The sequence below is a fragment of the Rhinoraja longicauda genome, chromosome 5 (assembly GCF_053455715.1).
Source record: "Rhinoraja longicauda isolate Sanriku21f chromosome 5, sRhiLon1.1, whole genome shotgun sequence".
NCBI classification, from domain to species: Eukaryota; Metazoa; Chordata; class Chondrichthyes; order Rajiformes; family Arhynchobatidae; genus Rhinoraja; species Rhinoraja longicauda.
Genome location: NC_135957.1, coordinates 40743231 through 40764136, shown reverse-complemented (window position 1 = coordinate 40764136; position 20906 = coordinate 40743231). Strand labels below are relative to the sequence as shown.

The following is a 20906-nucleotide window of genomic DNA, read 5'->3' as shown; positions in this document are numbered from 1 at the left end:
CTGCCTCAACTACCTCCTGGGGCAGCTTGTTCCATACCCCCACCACCCTTTGTGTGAAAAAGTTACCCCTCAGATTCCTATTAAATCTTTTCCCCTTCACCTTAAATCTATGTCCTCTTGTGCTCAATTCACCTATTCTGGGCAAGGGACTCTGTGCATCTACTCGATCTATTCCTCTCATGATTTTATACACCTCTATAAGATCACCTCTCATCCTCCTGTGCTCCAAGGAATAGAGTCCCAGCCTACTCAACCACTTCCGGTAGCTCAGTCCCTCTAGTCCTGGCAACATCCTCGTAAATCTTCTCTGTACCCTTTCCAGCTTGACAACATCTTTCCTATAACATGGTGCCCAGAGCTGAACACAATATTCTAAATGCAGCTTCACCAACGTCTTATACAAATGGCCTCTCAACCTCTATACTCAATACTCTGCCTGATGAAGGCCAATGTGTGAAAAGCCTTTTTGACCACCCGATCTACCTGCCACTCCACCTTCAGGGAAGTATGCACCTGCACTCCGAGATCCCTCTGCTCTACAACACCACCCAGAGCCCTACCATTCACTGTGTAGGTCCTGCCCTTGTTAGACATCCCTAAAAGCAACACCTCACATTTTTGATCTGCAGCAACTGAGTTTTGAATTTCCTTCCAAATTTATAATTAATATAAAGGAAGTTATATTAACATAGGATGATTAAGCTTAGTTTAGAGATACAGCATGGAAACAGGCCCTTCGGCCCACCAAGTCTGTGCAGACTAACGATTACCCGTACATTAGTTCTACCCTAGCGACAATTTACAGATGCCAATTCACCAACAAACCTGCACATCTTTCAAATGTGGAGGAAACCGGAGCACCCTGAGAAAACCCACGTGGTCACAGGGAGAATGTGTAAACTCCGTACAGACAGCACCCGTAATCAGAATCGAACCTGAGTCTCTAGTGCTGTAAGGCTGCAACTCTAGCACTGCGCCACAGTGGCCTGATAATATGCAAAACTACTTTACACCCAATGAAGATCAGTCTCAACATATTAGAATGAGCGAGATCCCCCAAGCAGTAATAAGATAATGACCAGATTACATTTTTAATTAGTTTTCAGCATCGAGGTGTCACTGGCATTTAATGCCAAAGCCTAATTGCTGTTGTGAAAGTGGTGGTGTGCCATCATTTCTCAGGCCTTTGCGGTCCATCTGGGAAAGGTACTGCCAAAGTGCTGTTGGAGATGGAGTACCTGGGATTAGACCCAACAACAATGAAGGATAGGTAGCACATGTCCAAACCAGGAAAATGTGCAACGTGGAAAGAAACATCCCATGCACCTGCTGCCCATGTCCTTCTTAGAGGCAGAGGTTGTAGCTTTTGATGTGCTTTCAGAATAGCTGCAGTGCATTTTATAAGATGATAGGCAGTGCAGACACTCTGCACTTATGATAAAGGAAATAAAAGTTTAGAGTGGAGGGGGACCAACATCCTAGAGGGAAGGTTTGCTAATGCAACACGGGAAGGTTTAATCTAGATTGGCAGGGGGGGTGGGATCTCGTGCAGGACAGAGGCACAGGAGAGGCTAGAGGTTGGTATGGAGGATGGTGTAGGAAAGGTTAATGGACAAAAAAGGCAAAATGTCGGAGAGTGAGGAAGGAGGATTGGTTTAAACTGCACGTATTTTACTGCAAGGGGCTTGATGGATAAGGCAGATGTGCTTAGGGCGTGGATAGGTACGAACGACTGGGACGTTGTAGCTATGACTGAAACCTGGTTAAGGGAGGGGCAGGACTGGCAGCTTAATGTTCCGGAGTACAAGAGCTTCAGGAGAGACAGGGGTGAGGAAAAAAGAGGAGGGGGAGTTGCATTGTTGGTTAAGGAGGATGTCATGGGTGTGTTCAGAGGTGACATTATGGACAATTCATCTAGTGAGGCTACGTATATGGGTGGAGCTGAGGAACAAGAAAGGGATGATCACCTTGTTGGGGGTGTACTACAGACTATAAGTGTGTGTGGAAGAGCCTTTTGGGACAAGTGACCACAGTTCAATTAGTTTTAAGATAGTTATGGATAGGGACAGAGAGGGTCCATGTGTTAAAATGCTCAACTGGGGTAAGGCCAACTTTGAGGGTATGAGAGAAGGTCTCGCTCAAGTTGACAAGCAGATTATTTGAGGGGAAAGGAACATCGGCCAAGTCAGATGTTTTTAAAAGTATAATGAAGAAAGCGTAGGAGGTGTACGTCCCCATTAGAGTGAAAGGCAAAGCAGGCAGACGTAAGGAAGTTTGGCTGACGAGGGAAATTGAGACGTTAATCAAAAACAAGAAGGATGCATGGGACAGGTATAGGAGCTGGGATCAAGTGCATCCCTGGAGGATTTTCTGGAACTAAGAAACAAACTAAAAAAGGAGATCAGAAGGGCAAAAAGGGGCCAGGAGATAGCTCTGGCGGGTAGCATAAAAGACAATCCCAAAAGATTTTATAAATACATAAGGAGGAAAGGGTAACTAGAGAGAGAGTGGGACCTCTCAGGAATAAAAGCGGGCACCTCTGTGTGGAGCCACAGGAGATGGGCAAGGACCTCAATGAATATTTCTCCTCTGTATTTACTGAGGAGAAAGACAGCAGGATGGAAGAAATTGGAGCAGTCACTGGAAGTGTCATGAGAGCAGCCAGGGTTACCGTCGAGGAAGTACTGAAGGTACTGTCATCTTTGAAGGCAGACAAATCTCCAGGGCCTGATCAGATATATCCGAGGACATTGCAGGAAACTAGAGAGGAAATTGCGGGAGCCCTGGTTGAAAATTATGAGTCGTCCTTAAATACAGGAGAGTTGCCAGAGGATTGGAGGGTGGCAAATGTTGTGCCTCTTTTCAAAAAGGGCTGCATGGAAAATGATGGGAACTTTAGGCCGGTGAGCTTAACATCTGTAGTTGGTAAGTTACTGGAGGGTATTCTGAGGGATAGGTTATACAGGCATTTGGATGGGCAAGGGCTGATTAGGGATAGTCAGCATGGTTTTGTGCGTGGGTGGTCGTATCTCACAAATCTGATTGGTTTTTTTTTAAATGTGAGCGTAAAAGTTGATGAGGGCAGAGCTGTAGATGTTGTGTACATGGACCTTTGACAAGGTGCCACATGGTATGCTGCTCTGGAAGGTTAGATCTCATGGGATCCTAGGAGAGATAGCTGAATGGGTAGCAAATTGTCTCCATGGAAGGAAGCAGATGGTGATGATGGATGGTTGCTTCTCAGAATGGAGGCCTGTGATTAGTGGTGTGCCACAGGGTTCGGTGCTTGGCCCGTTACTGTTTGTCATCTACATCAATGATTTTGATGAGAGCATACAGGGCAAGATTAGCAAGTTTGCTGATGATAGAAAAGTTAGTGGTTTTACTGATAGTGAAGATGGTTGTGAACGATTGCAGCAGGATCTGGATCGATTGGCCGGGTGGGCAGAGGAATGGTTGATGGAATTTAATACAGAGAAGTGTGAGGTGTTGCATTTTGGGATGTCGAACAAGGGGAGGACCTACACAGTAAATGGTAGGCCTCTGAGTAGTGTTGTAGAGCAGAGGGATCTAGGAGATCCTTGAAGGTCGAGTCGCAGGGATATAAGGTAGTCAAAAACGTTTTTGGCACTTTGGCCTTCATCAGTCAGAGTATTGAGTATAGAAATTGAGAGAAATTGCAGTTGTATAAGACATTGATTAGACTGCATTTAGAATATTGTATTCAGTTCTGGGCACAATATTATAGGAAAGATATTGTCAAGCTTGAAAGGGTTCAGAAAAGATTTACGAGGATGTTGCCAGGACTAGAGGGTGTGAGCTATAGGGAGAGGTTAAGTAGGCTGGGTCGCTATTCCATGGAGAGTAGGAGGATGAGGAGAGATCTTATAGAAGTCCACAAAATCATGAGAGGAATAGATCGGGTAGATGCACAGTCTTTTGCCCAGAGTAGGGGAATCGAGGACCAGAGGACATAGGTTCAAGATGAAAGGGTAAAAGATTTAATAGGAATCCAAGGGGTAACTTTTTCACACAGAGGGTGGTGGGTGTATGGAACAACCAGCCAGAGGAGGTAGTTGAGACTGGGACTATCCCTTCGTTTAAGAAACAGTTGGTCAGGTACACAGATAGGACAGGTTTGGAGGGTTATGGACCAAGTGCAGGCAAGTGGGACGAGGGTAGCTGAGACATTGTTGGCCGGTGTGGGCGAGTTGGGCCGAAGGGCCTGTTTCCACACTGTATCAATCTATAACTCTATGACTCTATGACTCTATGATGGGGTGCCAATCCAGTGCTTGCTTTGTTCAAGTCAAAACACTTGTGTTGTTGGAGCCGCTCTCATTCAAACAAGTGGAGAGTATTCCATCAAACTCCTGGCTTGGAATTTAGGCCTTGGAAAGAGGGTAGAGTCAATCACCACAGGATACCCAGCTTGTGACCTGCTCTTAGCTATGGTATTTATGTTTATGTCGAGTTGACTTTCACCCAGGCATGTGGAGAGTACATAATTTATTGATGTTAGTCAAAGGACTCGAGGAAAATGCCCCATATTTTCTTCAACTATGCATTTTCCTTGTTTTGAAAGGATAGAAAGAGCTTTGGTTTAATATTTCATCGGACAGACAATTCCCTTACTTCACTGAGCACCAGTTTGAATTTTCTGCTTTCAAGTCTTTGATGTGGTTTTTAATTGTCAAATTGTACCACAGAATAAATTGTTACAATTGGCCAAAGTTAACAGTTGTGGTAGTTTTCTTGCTCCTAAAACTTTTCAATTCTATTTTCAATCACTGGGTGAGATGACTCAAACAAGAAAATAAGATTGTATGTGACTAACACAGATTCCATAACAATTTTCAAATAAATGTTTTCTTTAATGTTGTTTATTTTTGATCTTTTTAATTGCTAATATGACAACTTGTGTATGATTTTAGTAACGTATTGTTATGTGTGAAATATGCACACTTATCTAGGCTGCTTATTTGTCTTAACTTTGGCACTGCACATTTTTTAAGTTGCATTAGAGGAAAGATGCACTTCATACTTAAGCAAAAGTTGTTTCTGAAATGATATACTTCAAATTTCTGCTGATTTCCATCTCCCTCCCAGAAAACACATCAGGTTAAACCACATATTTCCATAGGCATATAGTCTTTATCGTATGTTTTTCATTTTACTGAGTTTATTATTGCATTGACATTTCATTTGGAAACAGTTAAAACAATGACAATATGTACTTGCATAAAGTAGAAGTCAGGAAATTAATTCACATGCTTCTTTCATTTTCATGATGATATTACAATCAGTTAAATAGCCATTGGCTGTCAAACATATAATACCCTGAGTATTTTAAAGTGCAACAAATAAATAAATCGTAGAACATAATTTTGAGAGGAAAGCAGTGACTCGAGCCAACAAAGTAAAAATGTAAATGTTCTATTTTACTGAGCAATTCTCAAAAGTTGCAGTGTTATGAACAGTTTCAAGGTCTTGGATGCTCGAGGCATCTGTGGTGTGATCACTGGAATCAGTGCTAATTATGGAAGAGATACTAGCTATGAAAGAGTGCATATTTTTGGCATATATGTCTCGAATGTTCACATAAGGTAAATCAGGACAACTTTCTGCAAGTTCTGCATTGCAGCGGTCAATGTCCATCATCTTATTCTTCCTGTAGTACTTGGAAAATTTGTTGAAAATTATAGTAATGGGGAGAGCCACTACCAAAATTCCACATATAATGCAAATGCTTCCAATGAGCTTTCCCAGTAGCGTGACAGGATATGTGTCCCCATACCCAACTGTAGTCATGCTAATGGTTGCCCACCACCAGCTCATGGGAATACTGTGAAGTCCTGACTCGCTTTCATCCTTTTCAACAGAATAAGCAAGGACGGAGAATATAGAGATGCCAACTGTTAAGAAGAGAAGTAAGAGACCAACTTCGTGGTAGCTGTGCCTGAGTGTGGCTCCTAGTGATCGCAGACCCACTGAATGCCGAGCCAGTTTCAGGATACGAAATATCCTCATTAAACGCAGGATCTGAATCACCTTACCCACATTTTCCAACTCTTCGCTGTCCTCATCCATTGTCTCCAGGGCCAGCGTAAAGTAGAAAGGTAAGATTGAAACAAAGTCAATTAGGTTCAGAGGTTTTTTGAAGAATTTCATTAGACTTGGTGTAACAGAGAACCTCACGATGAACTCCGCAGTGAACCAGACAACACACGCAAACTCCAGTCCTTCTAGAGCAGGATGAACTATCTCTTTATCATTTGCATCAAATTGCTGGAACTCCCGCATGCTGTGAATGCACATTGCCACAATGGATGTCAGGACCACAACCAATGATAAAACTGCAAAGATCTTGGCTGAGAGTGAATGTCCAGGATTTTCTAACCTGATCCACACATTCATCCTCAGTTTTCCACACCGCATGCTTTCAAATTTATCCATATCTTTATCCACGGCTGATAGTTCCTCAAAGGAAGAATCAATACTCTCCTCACTTTTCTGATCCCAATCTCTATCCACCACATCCTCTTTCCTCTCTTGATACCTGTTGCTGCAGCAGGAGTCAATAAAAAGTTCATTAATCCCCCAGTATTCAATTTCTTGACTGAAAGAAAATGCACAGATTTCTTCCATGACATGCAGTTTGCCAGTGTAGTAGAAGTTCAGAATGTACCGGAACAGGCAGGGATTCCGATCAAAGTAGAATTCCTTGTCCACAACATTGTAATCATCGCAGAGCTCCAAAATATCTTCCTCAGTGTCACATTTCAGCAGTTTTCCTAACCTGGTGTATGGAAACTGGAGCAGAGTACGATGGTCAACTCGCTGTTTGTATCCTCCCACATTTATGTTGATAAGTTCGCATTCAGTGGAAGTCCTTTCAAACAACTGCCCACAAATCATGTTGGCAAATCCTTATCGTTTAGTATCGTCCATTTACTTGTCCCAAATAAAAAATGATTGACACCTAAAATAAAGTAATATTACTTTGTCAAATGAATAAAGGAAATGGTGAGAAAACCTGCCGAATTTCTCTGCAGCATTGGGTACAATAAATGCCAATTCTATCTCAAACATTGACATTGTTTATAAACACAAGTCACGGAATAATACTACAATCATTTATCTTTAATATCACGTAAATTGGTTATTAAGTTCTCCCATGGCATTCACTTTCAATAGCAATTTGAGATATTGATCAAAGATTCTATAAAAGTTATTGCATGGATAAGCTGAGGAGCGAGCCAAGGACGTTTTATTGAAATAAAGCATGCTTCTTTTACAGCTTAGCAAGCCATCGTTATGACAGACCATACGAGGCAGACTAGTTTTTTTTGGTCCATTATAGTTTTAAATTCTTTTTTAAAAACATGGATAATTGACAAAAAAACACATATGGTATTCATCAGAAAGTCACCATCACCAAATGCTTTGCAAAATACTTCCCTAAAATTGAAATGAGAGTATCATATTGACAGAAAGAAAATTATATATTTTCATTTAACCATACTATGTGAAACTTTCACAAACTCATTGAATGAGCTTCTATACTTTGACATATGTAGGTGTGAGTGTTACAATCTGCACAGAACAGCTAGTGAATGGTTTTCATAAAAACATGGAGAAGAATCTGTGTGAGAAAGCAAACTAACTCAATAATCACTGTGGAATTGAAGTACAACAGAAAATATTACATTCAGAATGTCACACAGCGACGGTGGAAAGGAAATAAGTCATAACGTACAAGATCAATGACCATTTATATGAACAGTAATGAATAGAGGAGGGGTATTTAAAGAGACAGACAACTGATACAAAAGTTAGTGGCATTGCAGTTAGTGAAGATGGTGTGAAAGATTGCAGCAGGATCTGGATCGATTGGCCAGGTGGGCAGTGGAATTGTTGAAGGCATTTAATACAGAGAAGTGTGAGGTTTTACATTTTGGGACGTTGAACAAGGGCAGGACCTACACCGTAAATGGTAGGCCTCTGGGTAGTGTTGCGGAGCAGAGGGACCTAGGTTGAGTCGCAGGTCGATAAGATGGTCAAAAAGGCTTTTGCCACTTTGGCCTTCATCAGTCAGAGTATTGAGTATAGAAGTTGGGAGGTCATGTTGCACTTGTATAAGACGTTGGTGAGACTGCATTTAGAATATTGTGTTCAGTTCTGGGCACCATGTTGTAGGAAAGATATTGTCAAGCTTGAAAGGGTTCAGAAAAGATTTATGAGGATGTTGCCAGGACTAGAGGGTGTGAGCTATAGGGAGAGGTTGAGTAGGCTGGGTCTCTATTCCATGGAGTGCACGAGGACAAGGGGAGATCTTATAGAGGTGTACAAAATCATGAGAGGAATAGATCAGGTAAATGCACAGTCTTTTGCCCAGAGTAGGAGAATCGTGGACCAGAGGACATAGGTTCAAGGTGAAGGGGAAAAGATCTAATAGGAATCTGAGGAGTAACTTTTTCACACAAAGGGTGGTGGGTGTATGGAACCTGCCAGAGGACGTAGTTGAGGTTGGGACTATCCCTTAATTTAAGGAACATGGATAGGACAGGTTTGGAGGGATATAGACCAAGTGCAGGCTGGGACATTGGTGGCCAGGTGTGGGCGAGTTGGGCCTGTTTCCACACTGTATCACTCTATGACTAAATGACTCTAAAAGGAATATGTACAGTACCCTACCCAAGTACCTGAAGAGTTTAATAGTCGCCATTCAGTTTAAACCTCTCTTTTCCCCACATACCTATGCCCTGCCGATCTTTCTCCATTTTCCTAAATTCAAAATGATCGTAAAACCCTTTTCTTTCGGATTTCAGGATTTAAGAACTCTTGGGCCTCTAGAGATACGAAAGTGCTTATTCTATTAAAATCTACACTGAAATGCACAGTGAAATCAGCCATTGGAAAGATTCCAGTCCAGAGTGAGTTTTTGCATTGTTTCATTCCCTTTATATGGCCCTGCATCAATATTTATTGCATAAGACTCTTGTAATGCACATTGGGTCTTTTCACGATGTTAAAGGTGTTATATAAGTGTGCACCGATCTTCCTGTTTCAACTAGCACAACTGACTGAAGAAGGGTCCTGATCTGAAATGTCACCTATCCATGTTCTCCAGAGATGCTGCCTGAGCTGTTGAGTTACTCCAACACTTTGTGTCCTTTGTGTAAACCAGCATCTGCAGTTCCTTGTTTCTACATTTTTACTGTAAAATTACAATGCTTCCCCATTTATAAGTCATGGGTTTCTCATGTATTTCCAAAAGCGTGCTGGATGAATATGATTCAGTCATCTTGAACATTTTGGTGAGTTATACTGGGAGACCTGTATCTAAGTGGAGCACTTGGGCCGATTAAACCATATTACTGGCTATTCCTACTTTAACCCCATCAGTGCCTGTGACTTCAGTTATCAATGGAAACACATTTTGAACACTTCTCCCAAAACATGGCAAATTCCTCCTAATTTCTCAGTCACTGGTTCATTAAACCCACCTTTACTCAAGCTTCTTAAAGTCATTTTTCCTCAGCATCCATTTTTCCTTAAATGAAATGCCTTTGATAAAAGGAACTTTATTAGTGCCAGTGATGATTTCTCTTACAAAAGTTGATTTTTTAAAATCAAATAACTGTTTAAGAAAATATAGATATTGTTTAGTCCTCAGGTCATAGAGTCATAGAGTGATAGTGTTATATACGTATAGAGTCATACAGTGTTGAAACAGGCCCTTCATCCCAACTTGCCCACACCGGCCAACATGTCCCAGCTACACTTGTCCCACCTGACAGCATTTGGTCCATATCCCTCCAAACTTGTCATATCCATGTACCTGTCTAACTGCTTCTCAAATGTTGGGATAGTCCCTGCCTCAACTACCTCCTCTGGCAGCTTGTTCCATACATCCACCACCCTTTGTGTAAATCTTTTCTGTACCCTTTCCAACTTGACAACATTTTTCCTATAACATGGTGCCCAGAACTGAACACAATACTCTAAATGTGGCCTCACTGTCTTATACAACTGCAACATGACCCCCCCAACGTCTATACTCAATACTCTGGCTGATGAAGGCCAATGTGCCAAAAACCTTTTTGACCACCTGATCTACCTGCAACTCCACCTTCAGGATCCTTCTGCTCTACAACACTCCCCAGAGCCCTACCATTCACTGTGTACGTCCTGCCCATGTTAGACTTTCCAAAATGTAACACCTCACATTTTTCTGCATTGAATTCCATTCACCATTCATCAGCCCACCTGGCAATTGATCAAGAACCTACTGCAATTTTTCCTAACCATCTTTACTATCTGCAAAACCATCCACTATTGTATCATCTGCAAACTTGCTAATCTTGCCATGTATACCAGATCAAGCAAATTGCAGGGGGGTGAACATGTAACTTTAAAAGGAAAATTATTATTTAATTTCAAAATCATGTCCAGACCTTAAAACCATACTGTGAGTGACCAATATCAAGATTTAAGCAATTTCTCTCTCATTCTTTTTATGTTAGCAGTAACACTGGCCTGTTAAAAATAGTGGAGAAATCAATTTATGAAGAATGGGGTAAATCGTCAGAGACTATTTAAAGCCATGTTTCAATCTTTGATATTGGAACTGGATCGAAATATTTTAACACAGTTGCCTAGAGAAGAAAGTGAAGTGGGTGTCAGATGATCACGAATCCACACAGTTTTACACCTCAGCGGTTAATGGATAAAGTATCTGAGAAATGCTGGTTATTTGCATATCAGAAGCTGCACCCCATGGATATCATAGGATTGAAATCCATATCCACACCACTTCAATATATTAACATCGTTTTCCCACTTCCCCAATCTTGTTTACAGACTCCAGCTGCATTTGTTTTAAACAGACTATTCTCTTCATTTTGTTACCATTTAATTGCGAAAACATATGGTACATATTCATGCTCCAAGATTGAATTGAATTTGTAATTTCAGATTAATTATTACAAAAAAATATTTGAAATAATACATATGATCTGCAACATACATGTCATACTGTTAACAATATTATCCATTGTAATATTTAGTATTATTCATATTGAATGCAATACATTGTAAAATTATCCAAGTTTTTTTTTTAAAGGAAAGCACACTATTATTGAAAGATAGAACACTCATGAAAGTTTCAAGATAAAAGTATTAAATATCATATTTAGACCAAACTGAGCATAAACATGAAGAAGGACTCACAAGTTAATGAAAAAAATCAAACTTTCCACTTAAGCTTTTAAAGAGAAATACTTTGGAGTCCACTGCTGAATTATTTAAACTTTTGTGAAATTTAACATTTCAGAAATGGTAAATGGCCACCATTACGTATTTGGGTCCATCGCCAGAATATTGTTAAGGTAAGAGTATCAATTGGTTCTGCATTAACATTAAACCTCTTCCTCGTTATGAGAGTTGACTCACGATGATTTATCTTTCCATAGATGCACCTGATCTGCTGAGTATTTCCAGCATTTTGTCCTTTGAATTTCATTCCTTTCATTTATTTTGGCTCACACTACCTTTGTTATATTGCATGAAAGCTAAAACCAGGGATTTAACTACATGATCCAAGTTAACCAAACAAATGCAAAATACAAAGTGCTGGATGATCTTAGTGGGTCGTGCAGCATCTGTGGAGGAAATGGATAGGCAACTATTCGGGTTGGGACCCTTCTTCAGATCGAAGATAATTTTGCCTGTCCATTGTTTCCACACTGGTGCCTGACCTGTTGAAAAACTCCAGCACTTTGCATTTTGCTCTTTGAACCACTTCTTTCTGGAAGGCGACTCCGGTCTGTCAAAGCCGCCACAGCCAGACATAAAAACAGTTTTTTTTCCATGAGCAGTAGCTCTACTCAATAACCAAAAGTCTGTAGCCTCCTTTTGCTCTGGTATTTTATTTCATTCTTCACATGTTTAAATTATGATGTTTTATTTTTAATTGTCTACTGTATATTGTGTTGGTACTTGCGAGCAAAGCACGACGGCAAATTCCTTGTATGTATACATACTTGGCGCATAAAATTTATTCAATTCAATTCAATTCTAGCATCAGCAGCTCCTTGTGTCTCCAAGTTATGGACGCTGTTTGCATTTTTTAATTCTCAATCTTTCCAAAAGTGGTCTAAGGCATCAGAGTGAAAAGATTTTTTTAAATGAATTGTTAAAATATATTATTTCACAGTAAGGTGAAATTCCAGAGAGGCAAATATAAGTGGGCTCACATAATTCAAAGAGTATGGCTTGCCTTACCAAAATAAAGAGCACTGCACACTTTCCCATTAAAATGAGTCTTCCTATAATAAACTAGGTCACTAGGATTCTTCTTACCACCTCTCCCTGAGCCCTACCACTCTAGCATTTTACTCCCATGTGGCTTGGTGGCAAATGTTTCCTCTTCTTGGCTGGAAGTACCTGCCTGTTTCATCTTTCTATTCACAATCACAAACAGGAACTTTTTCTGTTGGGAGTCCAAGACGAGATTTTACAGATGCGAGATGTTTATAATTTTCCAAACCATCCTGACTAATTGCTAACTATTTATAATCTATGAGGAAATCAAACTGTCTCCTTTGCATCTTAATTATTATTGGCACACATCCCTTGGCATTTAATCACCAAGCTTCAGAACATAACATTTCAAGTTTCTTTTTTCTATTTTTTTTCAATAGGGAATGGTTAAAAGATCTCCAAATGTAACAACAATTATATACTCTTTATAATCATGCCTAGTAAGGCAAATTCTCACCCATGTTTCCATTTCCTCGCTTCTTTCATCTCTAACTTATTTCAGTACCACAATATCACTAACAATACAAGAGCTCCTCAAATTCTGGCTTCTTATCATTCCCAAATGTAATTGCTTTACATTTAGTAGTCAAGCCTCCAAATGTCAAGGTCATATGCTCTGAATTCCCTCTCCAATCCTCTGCAATTTCCCCCTTTCTTTCCTTCTTTAAGATATTCCTCAAAAGCTAGCCATCTGACCAATTTGGCTAAGTATCACTTTATAGGGTTTGGCATCAATATTTATTTGGTAACAATCTTGTAAAGCACACTGGGGTTTTTTTCACAATGTTAACGGTGCTATATAAGTGTATCTTGATCTTCCTATCCCCACTAACAAAACTCTTTATAAAACTACATAAATTATAAAAATCCAGGAAACATCTATATTTCATTATTTCTATAGAAGGTTTGCAATTCAATCTAAAAGTGATTTAGATGACTAGAGATTTTTAAAGTCCCTAATTCTGAAGAAATTACATATAATACTGATGTAAGATTATCAATCTAAATTATTAACTCTGTTTCTCTTTAGTTGGCAGCCACTAATTTTCTATTTTCTAAATTTTCTTATTTTTATCTTAGTTTTTATCATTCCAAAGGAAAATGAAATTAAGTTGATCTGAATAGCTATACATTTATAGCTACAATTCATAGAGATATTACTTCAAATCATAATGCTAAAAGTACGGGCACTTAAAACACAAGATGTATGTTTGTATAATATCACACCTTTGCGATATCACCAAGTATTTGCAATAATTGAACTGTTTTGGGGGTTTTTTGCAGTGTTTTCACTGGTTTTTTTCATGGGAAAATGTATCTGTTAATATGTACAGCACAATCTCCTGTTTGGCAAAATGGTGACTGCTGAATTAATACATTCTCATTGTGTTGTTTGTGGTGTGAATATTGGCCAGGACTTCAGGAAGGTTTCCAAATCTTTTCTGCAAAAATCGTGTGGTATCATTTACTTGAATGAGTACAGGTCAATCGGAATTATGCATGGAGGTATCATATCATATCATATCATATACATACAGCCGGAAACAGGCCTTTTCGGCCCTCCAAGTCCGTGCCGCCCAGCAATCCCCGTACATTAACACTATCCTACACCCACTAGGGACAATTTTTACATTTACCCAGCCAATTAACCTACATACCTGTACGTCTTTGGAGTGTGGGAGGAAACCGAAGATCTCGGAGTAAACCCACGCAGGTCACGGGGAGAACGTACAAACTCCTTACAGTGCAGCACCCGTAGTCAGGATCGAACCTGAGTCTCCGGCGCTGCATTCGCTGTAAAGCAGCAACTCTACCGCTGCGCTACCGTGCCGCCTATCCTTCTATAGAAAATAGAGGTTTTCCATCTGGCAAACTGACCCAAATATGCACGTCCATTATACCTGAACTGAAATATAATCAAAATACTTAAATATTAATAATTGTTCATTTTTAAACTAATAACTTGTTGAGGTGCTAATTACTGACCTTCGACATTGGTGGTATTTATATTGTTTAAATAGACGTGGCAGCAAGTACTATGAATGTTTCATATGTTTCATATTCCTTTTAATAACAGGTATGTTGTTCTCACCAAAAACTCCATCAGACATGTAAAATATGTAACATTTTTTCTACAAACACTGAAAGGTGCTCCTGATCAATTTAGTATAGCAGATGAATGAAATGTTTTGCTGTTTTGCACTACTGTTTAGCCAGTCAGTGGCCTAGATTGCTGACATTTATCCCATCTCCATAGAACCTCGTAAGTATAAAATAAAAGTTTAAATTCAATTTTGAAATGTGGAAATTAATGTTTGTTTATATATTAAATTAATGTTACAGTAATAAATTTGCATTCAAATTGCATTATCACTATAATAGTGTAGTCTGCTTCAGTTACTCTCAAAAAGAAATTGCTCACCTAAGAACCATTGATCTCTCTGTTGGCTGTGATATGATTCACTATGGTTCAGCAGATTCATCTGTATTTTATCAAAATTTCAATTTCCCTTATGATTGAACAAATGTAATCACACTATAAACCATACATGCCAAGAACTTTATGCTTTCTGGATTATTGACAACTTACACTCATGTTACTTCTGTCCACAATGTCAGCTTCCAAAGCTCCAAACAATCGGAGTAACATAAAAAATTCAAAGTGACAAAAATAAGTAAAAGAATGCTTACACTAGCTCTTTGCAACCAGTCCTAAAAGGCAGTAGAAAATGCATTACATCTTTCCAGCAATATCCCCATGAGATCTAATAACGGTAAACAAAACTCTTGTCACGGATGTTATTAGACAATATGATCTCTTTCTTTGCCACAACACCACATTAACCATTCCAATTATAGCAAAATACAGCAGAGGATGGAAATGTGAAATTAAAATAGAAAATGTTAGAAATTATCATGGTGAGACAGGATCTGTGGAAAGAGGAACAATGTTAAGTCAATAACATATCATCAGAACCAACTTTCCAGCTATATTGACCAGGAATTTGCTGGAAGAGGTCAATGGGAATATTTTTTCCCTCATCTTTCAAATTAATTATTGCAGGAATTATAAACTTCTTACAGTGCAGGGAGGACTAGATCTTGACAAATGATAGGTCTAACTCCTGAACCAATTAAATACATAAGAAATTGAAGCAAGAGCAGCCATTTGATCCTGAACCAGATCCACCATCCTTCTTTTACCTCAATGCTATATTTATGCACTATCCCCTAATCCCTACATGCCCAGAAATGTTGATCTCAATTTCAAATGAATCTATTGATTGATCCTTCACAATTTCTGTGGTAGAGAATGCCAAAGATTCACCATCCTTTCTGTACAAAGAGATCATTCTCCACCTCAGTTCAAATGGCCCAACTCTTCTTCTGAGGCCGTGAACGCAGGTTTTAGAGCCCTCAGCCAGGTAGAACATCTTCCCTTCATCCCACCTGAAAGGCTCTGTTAGAACTTTGCGGGTCTCAATGAGATGTCTTTTCATTCTTAAAAACACTGGAGAACACATGACAAGAAAACTAAAAAAAATCCAATTTCCTGTCAGATGGCACATCCCTGGAACCAGTCCAGTGAATTTTTACTTCACTTCTCTTTAAGCTTGTTTGTCAACTTTGTTTGTTGGATCTCATTTAAAGCCTCTGAAAATCCAAATACACCACATCCTTTAATCCACCTTATCTATTCTATTGGTCACATCCTCACGGATGTGCAGTAGATAGGTTAAAATTAACTTTCCTTCCCTTCATAAATCATAACTGACTCTGCTTACTCCTATTATTCTTTTCATGATGTTCTGTTACAACATCTTTCACTATAAAGTGATGTACCTTCCCACCATTGAAGTTAATCTAACAGATTAATAATACCCATCATTGCCTCTCCACTATTTCTTCTTCAATAATGGAGTCACATTTGTTTCCAGTAGTCTATAGCAACCATTTCAAAATTCGAATATCTCGTTCCCATTTCCTTCAAGACCCTAGAACATAGATTACAATGTTGTTGGGGAGGAAAATAACTGCAGATGCTGGTACAAATCGAATGTATCACAAAATGCTGAAGTAACTCAGCAGGTCAGGCAGCATCTAGGAGAGAGGGAATGGGTGACGTTTCGGGTCGAGACCCTTCTTCAGACTGATGTCAGGGGGGGCGGGATAAAGAAAGGATATAGGATACCATGTTGTTGGGATTTATTGGCTTTCAGTCTCGCCAACTTCTGTGGTACTTGTTTTTTAACCCATACTTGTCCCCTTCACTCCTCGTTTTTATGAGACCCTTGATTTTCTGATGTTTCTTGTTTAATGTGTCTTTCTCCAAAAAGAACACACAAAGGAGCTGTTTAATTCCTTTGCCATTAGCTTATCCATTGTTATAAATTCTACTGTATCTGGCTGGATAGGACCAACATTTACCCTTGCTAGTGTTTTCCATTTTCCATTTTCCATTTTACATTTTACATGCCTTCCAAATATCTTACAATCCATTTTTACATTGGTACGTGCTTGTTCTCATATTCTGCCTGGCCTTTCTTTGCTAATGTCTTGGTCGTCCTTTACCGAGTACTAAAATCCCCTAATTTTCAGGCAGATCCCACCTTCCCTGTTTGGACGGGATAAGAAACAACAATTTACAGAGACGAAAATGGCATGAATCTGTTGAATTAATACGGAAAAGAAACAAAGGGAAATAAAGATTGAAAAGTAAGAACAAAGATGTAAAAATTAAAGATTTTCAAAAGTTTGTGAAAGAGTGTACTTTATGCAGTGGCAAATCCACACACTTGTGGATCTCCACAGTTTGTGGGCACATCTGGGCCATAAATCATTCCAGTCTTAGGATTTCTAAATCATGGAACAGTATTGCTAACTTTTTACAAAGGTCTTTGGTGAAATCCAACATGGCACCCAACCAAGGTGATTATTTGCATGCTAGCCACAGAAGCAGATCTACAAACTCATATTACAAATACAATGGTAGACACAAAATGCTGGAGTAACTCAGCGGCCAGTCAGCATCTTGGGAGACGTTTCGTGTCGAGACCCTTCTTCAGATTGATGTCAGGGGAGGTGGCGGGACAAAGATAGAATGTAGCACAGGAAGACTAGTGGGAGAACTGGGAAGGGGGGGGGAGGGATGGAGAGGGAATGCAGAGACTACCTGAAGTTAGATTATAAATACAATGATTGTATAGAGAAATAAATCTCTATTCCTACAGCAAAATTTCTTACTTTATCTATGATATTCCCTTATCTTGTATCTGTATGCTGTAAATAGTTCGATTGCAATCATGTATTGTCTTTCTGCTGACTGGATAGCATGCAACAAAAGTTTTTCAATGTACCTCGGTACACATGACAATAAACTAAACTGAATCCAGAAAAGCACTTTGAATCATTGAAAGGTTGCTGGTAAGCTCCCTGTTTCTCAAGGCAAACATTAGAACATCACACCTCATTGAGAAGTTTGTGATGATTCAGAACCATCATCACCAGAAGTGGCTTGTTAGCCAGGCACTAATAACCACATTTACTATGGCTTGCCATATTTTTTCCAGCTGAATTGCAACCATTATAAATTGAATGGGATGGACAAAATCACCATTCTGAAGTTATGCAATATTGTTCTTTCGGACATTTTCCTAATGAAACAAAAACAAGATTGTTATTATAATAGAAAACAATTTGTTTTAGAACCCAAACTCTAGAGTGTTTTAGTGACCAAAAGGAACAGATAGCTCATCCTCCAATTAACCTCATCCAAATGTGAAGTTTATAAACTGTTCAGTTTCCAAAATAGGTTGTACAAGAAGCATAATTGTGCACCATTGATAAATGACAAGTTGGAATTGATGAAATGGGAGTTACTGGACATTTTCCCTGGTCGATGGTTCATCGATTCTTCGGAAACACAAGAATCAATGGGAACCCATTAAACAAATCAACAACGCACGGCGCCGTTTATGCAATATATCCACGAAGTACAAACATCTAAAAATAATGTATGTAATGCACCAAACGTGAATGGTACGGAGTTATGTTACAATGCCGAATAACTGACTCCATGCACCATTACAAATACAAATACACATAAACTACTGAAATTATATTCTCGAAATCCAATCTCCGGATTATTTTAATGTTATGCACGAATTTGTCACCGGGGCATCTCTGCTAATACAGTTAATGGTATTTGCAATAGTGTTTCTCTTTTGAGTCCGGCATGCCGTTGAAATACATCTACCTACTTGGCCATTCTCAGCAAATTCTCGATGGAAGTTAGTTGATGGGACGCGATGCTTCAGAAAGGACCCGTGTGAGCACATCGCTGAAGTTCAAATATTCGCTGTCATTGCTTCGAGATCACTTTCTGTAAATTTCGGTAGAAATGTCAGGCAGACCTATTGCTGATGCTGTGCAGATAAACGCCAACATTTAATCTAATGTTATATGTGAATATGTGTGAATAGGTTAACGTTTACTAAGTCTGGCCATGAAATATTGTGTGAAGTCATTCGCTTAGTTATTCAATGAAAGTGTCCCATCCCAAGCATGTAACCATGCAAATTGTGCCGCAAGATAACTTTCAGCGTGCTTTCATTCGACCTCGCAAATTAGAGGCTTTAAATATACCATAACTGCAAAGATAATGCGGATCCCAAACTTAAATATATATATAGAAACATTAAATATAAAGGGACATTATTTTTTTAATAGTTTTAAGCGGAGGGGTGATTTATAGAAAATGTGACCGGGAATTTGAAATTATGCTTTTGAGGAAGAGTTTTGTATATGCATCTCAATAATTGTGATGAGACTAAGCAATAAACATAGAAACATAGAAAATAGGTCCAGGAGTCACCCTCTGACAGTGCGCCATGAACAGTAAATCATAATATGGTTTACTTTAATCTTATAATGGCATGGCTCATGTAATAGATATATACTTAACAGGAAATCGATGCAATGCGACTTCGAAAATGCAGTTATCTATTATTATAATAGTAGAAAACCAAAGCACTTCCAGGAAACACAAGTGAGTAGACCTTGCTAGGACTTTATTTTTAAATTGAATCAGTAACTTTGTATTATATCCAGTATACACGTCTGTTTTAATTTTATGCTGCGGAAAATCACAAATGTTATTTAATAAAATAATTCACCCAAATTAACAATGCGAGCATTCGACTAAAATGATGGTATTGATAACTTTGAAATATAGCAGAATGTATGATCATTACCTTACGCAGGAATTTGATGTCAGACCTTTTGTCCAAAAGTGCACTTTCAGCATGCAGGTGCCAAAATATACAAAAACACTTCAAGTCCATCCTGGTGGTTTTAACTGAAACAAGGCGTATCTGACATGAAGCTGGCCGCTTCTAGTGACATGCCTCGGGCTCCGAGCACTGCCGCTGTTGCAGTCCTAACACCGGATTATAAACGGGGGCGGGATTTGACTCGTTCGCTCGCTGGTTGGCTTACTCCCGCCTGTCTGCTGGGTTCGATTGGTCGAATTGCTGTAGAAGGGCTCTGTGGTCCCTTTCATCAAACTGACATTTCTTGCGATGATCCGAATCGCTAGTATCTCGGCAGAAGGTCGATTACAATGTGGTGTCATTGAAGAGTTTCAACAGCCCCGCCGATTTACAACTGGAGGATGTATCTGCGAAAAAAAGGTGTCGCTACTGCTACTACAAGACTGGATAAAAGTAGTGGAACTGTCCAACTCCAAGGCCTTTTCGCAGATATCCATTCGTCACTTGCCAGTGACTTGCCAGCAATTCGCAATGTTTCTTCTTCCATTTATATATTCCGATTGTGTACAGGATGGCAATCTACAATCAGATCACACAATGTAGAAGGACGTTCGTTACGGGCGATTGTTATTTTATTGCGGTGCATAAAGGCTGTCGTGACCATTACATTTAAAACAGTAAAACACCAAAACTGTATTACAGTTAAAAACATCATTTGGTTGCAGTTAATTATTACTTTTTTTTCATTTCATTTATTTCAATTGTAAACACTGGACAGTACTGGAAATAAGTACAGAAGGGAGACAAATCAGAACAAAATTAACCAAAAAGTGCCTGGAAAAAGTACCGCGTTTTCAGTAACAAGACCTTTGGGGTGAGTGTAGGTTCAGCAGTGAGTTTTGTTTTGCCTGCAATTAGTAATAACTATATTTTACTCGTTCACTTCGCTGTCAACAGTGAAAATACCGGGATGCTAACACTCATCAGTAGAGGCGCCTAGAATATCAGGACGATATTTGCTCTGGGGCAATTTTCCATGCAGGTTGCAATATGATATCACGTAATTGCCGTTTCAATAGAACATTAAAGGCAGACATATTCAATTTACAAGCTTGCAAATGGCGCAGTTCGTAACTTAATCTGTCTGAAGAACCATTACTCTCTAGAAACCAACAAACTGCTGGAAGAACCCAGTTGGTCAGGCCGTATTTGTGTAGCAACGTTTCAGGTCGAGACTCTGATCCAGATACCAGCATCTGCAATTATGTCCCCACTGCTCATTAACAAAGCAAGTGGCTTCGATCATAT

The 20906-nt window shown here is 39.3% G+C and overlaps 1 protein-coding gene across 3 annotated transcripts; it reads right to left on the bottom strand.

The window, feature by feature from the left end:
- Nucleotides 1-5238: 5238 nt before the first annotated feature.
- On the bottom strand, nt 5239-19729 carry kcns3a (potassium voltage-gated channel, delayed-rectifier, subfamily S, member 3a). Of its 3 annotated transcripts, none has more exons than XM_078400124.1 (4): nt 19581-19729; nt 18588-18752; nt 15019-15092; nt 5239-6982 (listed from the first exon to the last, which is right to left on the bottom strand). In XM_078400124.1, exon 4 carries the CDS (start codon nt 6916-6918, stop codon nt 5437-5439), a length of 1482 nt encoding a protein of 493 aa, XP_078256250.1. In that variant the 5' UTR covers nt 6919-6982; nt 15019-15092; nt 18588-18752; nt 19581-19729; the 3' UTR covers nt 5239-5436. The 3 variants fall into 3 exon arrangements, with proteins under 3 accessions (XP_078256250.1, XP_078256248.1, XP_078256249.1); XM_078400122.1 differs by having other exon boundaries at nt 18588-18709; XM_078400123.1 differs by lacking the exon at nt 15019-15092 and having other exon boundaries at nt 18588-18709.
- Between the last annotated feature and the right edge of the window lie 1177 nt (nt 19730-20906).

Coding starts and splice junctions, on each gene's coding strand:
- kcns3a (XM_078400124.1), bottom strand. CDS start 6,918: ATGATTTGTGGGCAGTTGTTTGAAAGGACTTCCACTGAATGCGAACTT.